The following is a 12,829-nucleotide window of genomic DNA, read 5'->3' on the forward strand; positions in this document are numbered from 1 at the left end:
CTCTTTCATCCAACCCCAGACATGCTCAATGATGTTCATGTCTGGTGACCGGGCTGGCCAGTCCTGGAGGACCTTGAGCTTCTTTGCCTTGAGGAACTTTGAGGTAGAGATTGAAGTATGCGATGGAGCACCATCCTGCTACAGAATTTGTTCCTTTTTATGGTTAGGAATGTAAGAGGCAGCTAGGATTTGTTGATATTTCAGACTATTTATGTTGCCTTCCACCCTGCAGATTTCTTGCACACCCCCATACTGGATGTAACACCAGACCATGATTTTGCCACCACCAAACTTGACTGTTTTCTGAGTGAATCTCTGATCCATGCAGGCTCCAGTAGGTCTCCTGCAATATTTGCGGCGACTGTGGTGTAATTCAATGGAAGATTCATCTAGAAAATCCACCTTTTGCCACTTTTCCAGCATCCATCCTTTTGACAGGCTGTGGGCCTTGGCAAATGCCACACGGTTTTTTAATTGTCTTTTGTTTAATGCTGGTTTCTGGGCACTGATTCGACCATGGAGGCCATTTCTAGACAGAATTCGACAGACTGTTCTGGTTGACACAGGGACTTCAGGTGACTGCTGCAGTGGAAAAAGGGCTGGCTTTGGATTTTCCAGCCAACAACCGGTCCTCCCGAGCAGTTGTCTTGTGGGGTCTGCCTGACCTTGGCATGTCAAAAATGTCTCCAGTCTGTTCATATCTTTGGATCTGGTCTTCAGGCTCTTGATAATTAACACTTTAGTCTCAGAAGGAATCTTAGGCATCTTGTCAGAGGTCAGGTTGCAGTTGATGTGGCAGTCTAGTGCACTGGGGTTCTTTTTATACACACCTGAGAGTTCATTGATTCATTATTGGTAACATGTGAAGCTCTAACCTGGGATTGTGTGCATCATTTGACATAGCGACATGACCTATGTCTTTGCAAAAAGTGACTGAATGGCCTTTACCAAGCTGTAAACATCAGAACACATTTCTACAGTTTTGTTTGGCACCGAAATGTTATTCCAAAACCTGTTGGGATTAAAATGATCCATTTCTTATAAAAAAATATATATATATATTGATTACAAATTTAGTAGAGGGACACTTCAGGTCCATGTGTATGCAAGCGACAAGACTTTTGTCAGGTACTGTAAATACACATGTATAAAAGCGTAATAATTTTAAAATATAATAATAAAATCATAAAATACAATAGTAGGAACAATTATGATTAGAAATAAACAAATGCTAAAACTAAAAATTGACAGTCATTGATCCAAACCGGTCAGTCAAGAAATATATATATATTTTTTGTTATCTTTATTTATTGTAAAGAATAATACAGTTGTAAACAAGTTTTATTATCAGGGTGCAAATAACAATCAACAATATCCTTCATATTTTATATCAAGGAATCATTTTAATCCTTACCATTAAAACCTAGATGATGCAATTCAAAATATTCACAATTTAAAAAAAAAAAAAAAGTCATCAATGCTTGTTTTTCTTAATTCTAATTCCTCTTTGCTGCTGTTGTATTATTTTTATTAATTAATGCGTCATAATCAAAACATAAGGTCCCACTCCAGTGTGTGTTTGGGCCGCCTTTCAAGCTTGTTGCCACAATTGTCACTTTCCTTGTTATTTTATTTATTTAACATGACTTATGGTATTATGCTGTCCTAATTAATGTGTTTTTGTTCCACTGAGGCAGTCGCTAAGGGCAAACTGTTAAACCAATTATGGAGAGCAGAACATATTTGTTGGGAGTCATTGTTGATTTTAACGGCCTTGCTCCCCCTTGTGGTTTTCCAATTAGCTGCACAATGTGCGTCATTTAGATGGCATATAAGTGCCGGTCACCACACCTTACATGATTTTTAAAAATTATTATTTCATGGCAATTCCAAATTGTATTTCAATTGTGTTCATCACATGAGCTGCCACTGACAGTGATAGACGTCTAATCCATTTTAACTGGCTGAAGATGATGATTCGCTGTCAGCCCTCGCAGTTAAAATGAATTGGACGTCTATCTCCGTCACTGAAAGATGATCATTCACGGCTATTTTTTTAATTTTTTTATTTTTATATCTCTGCCTTCTGTTGGGGCAGCGTACGTGCTGCAAGTCAAGGTGGAGATGGAGATGGAGATCCAGCAGTATGAGAAGGCCAAGGCGGTGAGAGAGGAGCAACTAGACCGCCTGACGCAGATCTGCCAGGAGCAGGCGGTAAGTGACATCTTGTCAGAGGTGGGTACTTCTAACAGTAGTTTTACTAAGCTATACTCTTTACTAAGGATGTTAAACGATTAAATTTTTAATTGAGTTCATCACAGCTTAAAAATTAATTAATCGTAATTAATCGCAATTCAGGGCCAGACCATTTGGGGGCCCTAAGCAAAATAATGCCAAGGGGCCCATATTTTTGGCCCACCATTTCGTCACAGTGTACTGTGAAACCCATATATGCAATCCAACCCATACCTCCATATTTTGTATATCAATCAGATTTTGTTGCACTGCATACTTCAAACTTCTCACTCCAAATGATTGTCAGTACTTAATTAGATGGCGCCAAACCTTTTTCTAAAAGAGGAAAAGGAAGAAGTTAAGGAAGAACTTTTATTTTTTAAGCTTGTAATCAAGTATAAAAACTCTCAAAAGTCAAATAAAGCAAACTGTCGTAAATGGATGTTTGCATAGATAAACGGCAATGCGCGTCACATTTTTCATGATGCTCTATTAACAACGTATGAAATGAGGTTGCCAGATTGGGGGCCCCCTAGACGTCAGCGGCCCTAAGCAGCTGCATAGTCTGCATATAGGCTGGGCCGGCCTTGTCGCAATTCAAACCATCTCTAAAATATGCCATATTTTTCTGTAATGTTGTTGGAATGGAAAGATAAGTCACAAGAGGGATATACAGTATACATTCAACATACTGTACATAAGTACTGTATTTGTTTACTATAACAATAAATCCAAAAGATGGCATTAACATTATTAACATTCTGTTAAAGCGATCCATGGATAGAAAGACTTGTAGTTCTTAAAAGATAAATGTTAGTACAAGTTATAGAAATTTTATATTAAAACCCCTCTTAATGTTTTCATTTTAATAAAATTTGTAAAATTTTCTAACAAAAAATAAACTAGTAGCTTGCCATTGTTGATGTCAATAATTACACAGTGCTCATGGTGTTGAAAACCATAAAATCAGTCGCACCCAAGCGCCAGCAGAGGGCGACAAAACACCAAAAAACACAAGTAACAAGTGGACATGACACTGTGCTGACATTTTAATCTGTTTGAGCAGGGCATGTGCGTTAAATGCGTCAAATATTTTAACGTGATTAATAAAAAATTAATAACCTCCCGTTAACGCAATAATTTTAACAGCCTTACTTTTTACTTGAGTAGATTTGTGAAGGAAAAACCCTACTCCTACTCTACTTTGGGCTACACAACAGTCGTTACATTAATGATATTTTTTTGGCAGCGATGAATTATAAGAGTAGAGACGTGCCTGGTGTATTACCGGGGTAGCTCTAGCGATTTCACCAATGAGACGTCGCAATAATAATCACATGACTCCATTATACCAATCAGAGGCAAGCTTGCCGTTCTATCTTCACGCCAGCCTGCTCAATCATGTGGTGTCTTTAAAGCATCGTTAAAAATGAAGTATTTTGTAGATTTGATAGAGCGATGCCCTCAACATGATTCGAAAGCGCAGATTTTAACCTCTCTCCCAGTTTTTATTTGGCACCAATTGACTGCGGAAAACCGGAGATATGAACCTTTTAATTTCAAAATAGGAACTGTGAAGGAGCGCTTCACTATTCAAACTCGGAACTATATTCTCCACCAGAGGGCAGTCATGCTGTTTGGACAAATAATGCTTCATTTGTTTATTTTTTTTTTCTTTCTTGTGGGAAATCAAATTCTTTGGCTTAATGTGGTTATGAAATGGATTATTGTACAGTGTCATTTTAACAATAGACCATATGGATAATTTTGTGCTCAGAAAAAAATACCATTGTTTACGGAAAAAAAAAAATCCAACAAAAATATAAGCAGTTACTCACAATGTGAGTATTATTTTCACCAAATACCTGTTTACTTGTACTTGAGTACATTCTTTTGGACGACTGCTTTTACTTTTACTTGAGTAATATTATTTTGAAGTAAAGCTACTCTTACTTGAGTCAAACTTTTGGCTACTCTACCCCCCTCTGTACTGTAGTCCTTCTAAAAAAAAATAGCATAGTGTGATAAAGTTAATTATTTTCTGTAATGTACTGATAAACATTAGACTTTCATATATTTTAGATTCATTACACACAACTGAAGTAGTTCAAGACTTTTATTGTTTTAATATTGATGATTTTGGCAAAAAAAAGTCAAGAAAAACCAAAAATCCCTATCTCAAAAAATTTGCATATCATGAAAAGGTACTCTAAAGAAGCTACTAACCTAATCATCTGAATCAACAAATTAACTCAAAACCCCTGCGAAAGTTTCCTGAGGCTTTTAAAAACTCCCAGCCTGGTTCATTACTCAAAACCACAATCATGGGCAAGACTGCCGACCTGACTGCCGTCCAGAAGGCCATCATTGAAACCCTCAAGCAAGAGGCTAAGGCACAGAAATAAATTTCTGAGCAAATAGGCTGTTCCCAGAGTGCTGTATCAAGCCACCTCAGTGGGAAGTCTGTGGGAAGGAAAAAGTGTGGCAGGAAACGCTGCACAACCAGAAGAGGTGACCGCACCCTGAGAAAGATTGTGGAGAAAGGCCAATTCCAGACGTTGGGTGACCTGCAGAAACAGTGGACTGAGGCTGGAGTACAAAAACATCCAGAGCCACGGTGCACATGTGTGTGCTGGAAATGGGCTACAGGTGCCACGTTCCCCAGGTCTAGTCACTTTTGAACCTGAAACAGCGGCAGAAGCGCCCGACCTAGGCTACAGAGAGCAAGCACTGGATTGTTGCTCAGTGGTCCAAAGTACTTTTTTCAGATGAAAGCTAATTTTGCATGTCATTTGGAAATGAAGGTGCCAGAGTTTGGAGGAAGACTGGGGAGAAGGAAATGCCGAAATGCCTGAAGTCCAGTGTCAAATACCCACAGTCAGTGATGGTCTGGGGTGCCATGTCAGCTGCTGGTGTTGGTCTGCTGTGTTTTATCAAGGGCAGGGTCAATGCAGCTAACTATCAGGAGATTTTGGAGCACTTCATGCTTCTATCTGCTGAAAAGCTTTATGGAGATGAAGATTTCATTTTTCAGCATGACCTGGAACCTGCTCACAGTGCCAAAACCACTGGTAAATGGTTTACTGACCATGGCATTACTGTGCTCAATTGGCCTGCCAACTCTCCTGACCTGAACCCCATAGAGAATCTGTGGAATATTGTGAAGAGGAAGTTGAGACACACCAGACCTAACACTGTGGATGAGCTTAAAGCCGCCTACGAAGCATCCTGGGCCCCCATAACACCTCAGCAGTGCCACAGGCTGATTGTCTCCATGCCACGCCGCATTGAAGTAGTCGTTTCTGCAAAAGGATTCCTGACCAAGTATTGAGTGCATAGCTGATATAATTAATTAAATGTTGACTTTTTTTTGTATTAAAAAACACTTTTTTGTATTGGTCGGATAAAATATGCTAATTTTTTTAGATAGGGTTTTTTTTTTCCTTGACTTTTTTTTTGCCAAAATCATCAATATTAAAACAATAAAAGGCTTGAACTACTTCAGTTGTGTGTAATTAATCTAAAATATATGAAAGTTTAATGTTTATCAGTACATTACAGAAAATTATTAACTTCATCACAATATGCTTTTTTTTTTTTTTTAGAAGAACTAGCAAATTGTGCATTGATAAGCCATGTTCAAAACGAATGGAGCTCAACTAGTAATTACAGTTTGTTACCAGCAGAGAGCAATAAAGCAATAAATAACGAACCTAACCCCCGTTTTTTTTTCTTTCTTCCTTTCTTTCTTTGTGTCTTTCTTTCTTAAAAAACGACAAAAAAAAAAAAAAAAAAAAAAAAAAGAACGACAGAAAAGCAATGAGTAAAACTTTTAGTCAATAGGGGTGAGAACCTTTGGGTATCTCCTGATATGATTTGTGAAATAAGTGCTCACGATAACGGTTATGTCATGATATGGGGATACTTGGGTTAGGAAATCAGTCTACAATATTCCACAATACAAATCCAGTAGTACCTCGACATACGATCACTTCAACACACGATCTTATCAACATCCGACGTAAAATTTGACTCACCATTTGTTTCTACATCCAACGACATGCTCGAAATACAACGACATGACAGCGCCACAGACGGACGCAGGCGGATTTTCTTGTGAGAGAAATCAACACAGGTTCCAAGAAAGTTAGTGCAGTTGATGAAAAAAGGAAAAAGGTGGCGCTTTCCATTGAAATGAAGATGGAAATGATTGAAAAATACTAGCGTGGCGGCCCTGCGTGGGGTGCGCATCCGTGAACTGGCTCAACAATACGGCGGAAGACTGTCTACGATCTGGACGGTCCTACTCTGACCTCCGTTTGCCAGTCTTTATAAGTTAAGGTGACGATTATTATTGTGGTAACATCGTCAAAAAATCGCCAGCTTCGTCACGTTTTTATCATTTATTTCAGAACTTATGCAACACAACACGCCTACTGTCCGGCACAGTTGACAGCAACAACAAAACATTATAAGAGAAAGTAAAATCTCAACCACACCTTTTTCTTTGTCATGTCAGTGTTCAGGTACAGCACGCAAAACACGTCCGCCACATTAGAACTCGATTTGTTACATTATTACAAAAATTATTTTTATTATTATTTTATTATTCCGTTTTTTTTTTTTAATAATTTATTTGTTTTGCTATTTATAATTGCCGTTTGTAATAGTACCAGCAGTATTTATTAAGGATTTAGCGTAGGTTTTTGGGCTGTGGAACGAATTAATGGAATTATAATGTATTCTTATGTGAAAATCCTGCTCGACATACAACCATTTCGACTTACAAACAAGGTCCTGGAACGAGTTAACTTTGTCTTTAGTGGTATTACTGTATTAAATTGGATTGCAAGCTATTTTTAAACGGAAAAATCAACAATGTTTATTTTTTGCACTGTCGCGGGTGAGCCCGAACATTATATTGTTTGAACATCGCCATCGCAAAGTGCACATGCGCAATAGTCCCATCACTGGACGTGCGAATGATTTTTTTTTTTTTTCAATGTAAACTTTTGCTTTTCTTCATAAATTTAGCAACTGTGTTAAACATGACTTCCTGGATCCCTTTTATATACACCAGTCTCGATTATTCAAAAATAAACCCCCTTAGCCTGGATTAAACGGCAATATATAACTATTAGGGATGTCCCGATCGCATATTTTTGCATCTGAGTCCAAGTCATCTGATTTTGAGAATGTGCCAATACCGAGTCCCGATCCGATACTGGATACGAGCATGAAGCAGAAAAACATAAAAATATTTTTCTATTAAAAACTAGGGTTGTCAAAATTATCGCGTTAACGGGCAGTAATTAATTTCTTAAATTAATCACGTTAAAATATTTGACGCATTTAACGCACGGGCCCCGCTCAAACAGATTAAAATGACAGCACAGTGTCATGTCCACTTGTTACTTGTGTTTTTTGGTGTTTTGTCGCCCTCTGCTGTCGCTTGGGTGCAACTGATTTTATGGGTTTAAGCACCATGAGCATTGTGTAATTATTGACATCAACAATGGCAAGCTACTAGTTTATTTTTTGATTGAAAATTTTACAAATTTTATCAAAACGAAAACATTAAGAGGGGTTTTAACTGGGGCTGTCAAAATTGTCGCGTTAACGGACGGTAATTAATTTTTTAAATTAATCACGTTAAAATATTTGAGGCAATTAACGCACATGCCCCGCTCAAACAGATTAAAATGACAGCACAGTGGAATGCCAACTTGTTACTTGTGTTTTTTGGAGTTTTGTCGCCCTCTGCTGGCACTTGGGTGCGACCGATTTTATGGGCTTAAGCACCCAGAGCATTGTGTAATTATTGACATCAACAATAGCGGGCTACTAGTTTATTTTTTGATTGAAAATTTTACAAATTTTATTAAAACGAAAATATTAAGAGGGGTTCTAATATAAAATTTCTATAACTTGTACTAACATTTATCTTTTAAGAACTACAAGTCTTTCTATCTCTGGATCGCTTAAACAGAATGTTAATAATGTTAATGCCATGTTGTTGATTCATTGTTATGATAAACAAATACAGTACTTATGTACAGTATGTTGAAAGTATATATCCGTCTTGTGTCTTATCTTTCCCTTCCAACAATAATTTACAGAAAAATATGGCATATTTTATAGATGGTTTGAATTGCGATTAATTACGATTAATTTTTAAGCTGTGATTAACCCGATTAAAAAGTTTAATCGTTTGACAGCCCTATTAAAAACCAATCCTTTTCACTTGATTTCGAACATCTGAAAAATGGCGCGTTCGGCACGATTTCCGATCATGTGATCGGGACATCTCTTATACAATGTGGTCATAGACAGAGCTATTCAAGTCTGGTGAAAATTATTCTATAGTTTTAATATTGCAATATAGTATATTGCATTGTATCGCAAATCCCCCAAAAATCGCAATGTCAGTTTTTTTCAACATCGTTCAGCACGAGTCGTGAGCAATCTATCAATAATTTACTATATTTCAGTGCAACATTTCTGTAAATAAATACAAAAACACTATATTATTGGAACATTCTTTTAAACAAATGAGTGTCTTTCTTCACTCATTGGCTGCCATTGACGACTCTAGACGTCCTATTCATTTAAACTGGGAGGATTGGCTTAGAATGCTCATGTTTGAGTGCCATTGACGGCGCATTCATTTTAACTGGGACAGTCAAAATGAATTGGTCATCAAGTGCCGTAAATGGCGCCCAATGACTTAACATAGACACTATTGTAGTTGAAAATTTTGGTCGAGTGGAAATTTTTTAAAATGATATATTGATATATTGATTCTCGGCGGGAGCATATCAATAACCTATTGGATACAAAATATCACTATGTGTAACCATATAAATTTATTCGTCCTAAAAAAGTGGGATTTTTTTCATACCAGGTTAAAAGTGAACTTTTGCCAAATTTTCTACATTCTTATTTTATTTCATAGTTTTTTTAGTTTCTTTACTCGATTTTTCATACATATTCGATGCCTTTATCATATAATCACCCGTCTCATTCTTTCTGATTCATCAGTGAAAAAAAAAACTTTTTTTTTTTAATGTTTACAATTAATTTTAATTTTTTTTTCGTGAAAAATTGCAAGAGTGTGACAAATTTCACGTTTAAGTTACACAGCATTGTAATGATCTATGCACTCTCTGTAACCACTGGTGTAAGTTTCAAGGCATGTCATTGAGTTGTCTTCCTTTTTCTATTTAGATTTGTGCTTCGTACAATGCAGACTGGACAGTTCTTTCATTTCTCAGATGCAGGAAGAAATAAAATCAACGCCTCTTTTCTCTCCCTTTAGTTTGAAATCCGGCAGCTGAGGGCCCACCTGGCCCAGCAGGACCTGGATCTGGTGGCAGAGCGGGAAGCAGCCATGCAGATCCACCATATGTGGGGTAAACCGAGCAGCAGTTTCCATGAGGTTGACGGACTGGCCCCTGGGGTCTCCGATCATCACAGGCCGACTAAAGTTAGAGAGCCCGGCGGACCCTCAGGTAACCGTCTGGAATAGGCGACTCCTTTGTACTAAGCGGGCTCAGATCGGATAGCTTTAGTGCACAAGGCAGCACTCAGCTGGTGTTTTCTGTGCTAAGTTGTGGCCTTGGTGCCTTGAGACCTGCCGCATAAATGAGTGTTGATACACACACAAGTGGACCTGAAACTGAAGATTGTTCATTTGGAACTGGCAGCCGTGAGAAATCCATCACGCTGACGATATTTTAGAAGAGAAAAAGTAGAACCAATTCTTCCCTTCCTGTGGACCTCCCACTTTTTAAAATCTTATTAATTCTGCAGACAGTATTTTAAATCACATTTTAAAATTCTTAGTCGGCACTGGGCTTCTTACAAAAACACAAAGGCACAAATTTAGGTCAAATTCTAGCGGCACACCGAGATGGGCCGTAAAGCTTTCCGGCAGTGGCAGGTGATAACTTAGGACGACTTAAGGCAACACAGCGATGTGGGTGCAGCTCATGTCAGGGCCCGCAAACACGGAGAGGCTTTTACTTTATCAAATCTATATATCATAAAGTAATACATCTGGGTTATGTGCTTCGGCTTTACTGCGGCTGCTCCTCTTGAACTCATGTTGTATTGAACATCGTATATAGATGACCCATGCTACGTATGACATTTCGTGTACTAGAACAGGTGAACTATATTTCGGGGAGGTATCAGCAGTGTTGCACCGATACGCCCCTAAAATGATGTCATTGGTATCGGCGAGTACTCATAAATAACATGCCAACGCTGTGCTTTAAGTACTTTTTTAGGTTTAGTTTCCAACCGCTGATCGCCCTACGCAAGATGGCCGACAGCTAGCAGTTGTCTCCCTTCCAAAGATTATGTTAGACATCCAATAGTGTGGCATCCAGTCATCCGTCTGCTGTGAAGTAAAATAAGCGGCTAATTAGATGTCCAATCCAATTGAAGTGGGAGGATAACCCACCCACTTCAAATTTATTGGACGTCTAGCAACATCAATGGCAGACAATGAGTTAAGTAGTGTTTGACCATGACGACATAGCAATTACTTTATATTCAAGGAAATGTGCAGTAATTTAGTATTGCAGTAAAAGCAAAAAATTGTATATTTTTTCAAAAAACATATCGGTACTGCATCTGCCGATACCACAGAGTCGGAATCAGTATCGGAAGCCGAAAAATTATATCGGTGCAACACTAGTTATCAGTTTCTTGTAAAGGTGTAACGGTACATGTATTTGTATTGAACCGTTTCGGTACGTGGTGCTCGGTTCGGAACGGTGGCGTACCGAACGAGTTTCTGACGTAATGTAACCCTTACTTTTCGAGGCTGTGAGTCGATCGGGTTACAGTTTCTTTGTGTAGATTATATTTATTCCTTCTCTACTATAATGAGGACCAACACGGTAGGACAGTATAACCAAGAAACGTCAACGGCGCGACAACTTGGCCGCCGTGAGAACGCAGTGAAACGCGGGCGTTAAAGTAATCAGCCAATGCACACCAGTCGCAGCGCGGCCACATGTTAAACAAGTCCTAGAAGCGGCTCAACACGACGCATGCGAAAAGAACGGCAGAGGTTATTATTTGGCGCGAGACGCGAGCCTCCTGCGTCAATACTTCTACCGGTAGCTAGGATCGGGCAGACCGGAAGTCACTCGTGTAAAAATACGGTGGATCCGGTCGATTTTTAAACTAATATGCAATCGTAACCCACTTTTTGAGTCCATCAGATCTCTTGAGTGGTAGATCAGGGCACAGTTGACTTGTCTTTGTTGATTTACTGCTGTCTTCTCTGCTATAATAATAACCAACATGGCCCCGTGTTCAATACAAAACCCTCCTACCACAACAAAACAGGCAGGAACTAATATTCACATAGGAACTAAAGTTATACAACATAAAATATACAATATACAGTAAATGTATAAAGAAGGATTTTTTTTTGTCTCTGCGGGGTCTGCTCGTCGAGCAGCACGGACTCAACGGCATCGTCCGCTGCACTGGTAGTCCCGGTCGTTCTGCTCGGTCGTCCAGCGCCTGGAATCCCGGGCGTCCTCGAGGTTGTTCTGCTCGGTCGTCCGCCGCCTGGCATGCTGGACGCCATTCGGTCGTCTTCGGCCGGCGGCCAGGCCATGCGGCCCGGCCGTTCGTTGCTGTTGAATTGGGTTGTGGGTCTTACCAAATGCGCTACTGCGCTCCAGTGACAGTTTTATTGCTTTAAAATGGATTTTCAGCTTTGTGCTTTGGAGTTAATTTGAATCAGAACCCAGAGATGTCTCGTTAAAAAAAACGTAAAAGACTTATAAATACGTCTTTGGGACACTGAAGCAATTAAAAATATAATGCATTTATACGTTTTTGGGAGCAAATGAGTTAATCATAATTGAAAAAACATTTTAAAAGCCCGCTGCAAAAATTAAAATAATATCGCATTGAAATTTAACCCCAAAAATTCCCCTGGAAATGTTTTTTTTCTTTGCAAAGATTAAAATGAAGCCAAATCAAAAATGTATGCAGTAAAGTTATCATTAACTAAACAGCTAACACCCCGTTTAGCCATGTTTGTTTACAAAATAAAACACAGGGCTAAATTAAATCTACATTTGCTCACACACTATTATTGTACATCCACCCACGTCTTAGTGCATGCATTTTGATTATCAAAGACTTGAGTAGACCAAGGACCAGAATGGGTGTCCAAAACCTTTTTTTGAATGAGAAACTTAAGGAAAATTTCAGAGGTCACCTGATTTGACCTACTTTTAAGGTGTCAAAAATGCCCTTTTCCGATTTTTTGTTCCCCCAGAAAATAGAGACTTTCAGTTTTCAATGATGTATCAGACAAGAATATAGGACAATTTTGAAATTTGGCCAAATTAGGGCTCTGAGAGCAGGACTTCAAGTCACCTGAGTGTTTTCCGCCATATACATTCTAATTGTCCAATGTCCCTGTCGAAATAATCGTCAGTTTGACAGTTAAAATTTCTGAAGTGCTACTGTATCTTCCGCTGTCTTCAGATCACCACGGCCAGGACGACATGAACAACTACATCAGCCAGTATTACAGCGAGCCGAGCAGCGGTAAGCA

At 38.8% G+C, this 12,829-nt stretch overlaps 1 protein-coding gene across 1 annotated transcript in view; it reads left to right on the forward strand.

The window, feature by feature from the left end:
* tmem266 (transmembrane protein 266) overlaps nucleotides 1–12,829 on the forward strand; it is a 57,939-nt gene that overhangs the window by 42,545 nt on the left and 2,565 nt on the right. Inside the window, exons 9-11 of the mRNA XM_057836541.1 lie at nucleotides 2,099–2,214; nucleotides 9,554–9,746; nucleotides 12,760–12,822. Of these exons, the coding sequence (XP_057692524.1) occupies nucleotides 2,099–2,214; nucleotides 9,554–9,746; nucleotides 12,760–12,822 (372 nt within the window). The remainder of the gene's footprint in view (nucleotides 1–2,098; nucleotides 2,215–9,553; nucleotides 9,747–12,759; nucleotides 12,823–12,829) is intronic.

Source organism: Corythoichthys intestinalis, chromosome 5 (genome assembly GCF_030265065.1).
Source record: "Corythoichthys intestinalis isolate RoL2023-P3 chromosome 5, ASM3026506v1, whole genome shotgun sequence".
In the NCBI taxonomy this organism is placed as follows: domain Eukaryota; kingdom Metazoa; phylum Chordata; class Actinopteri; order Syngnathiformes; family Syngnathidae; genus Corythoichthys; species Corythoichthys intestinalis.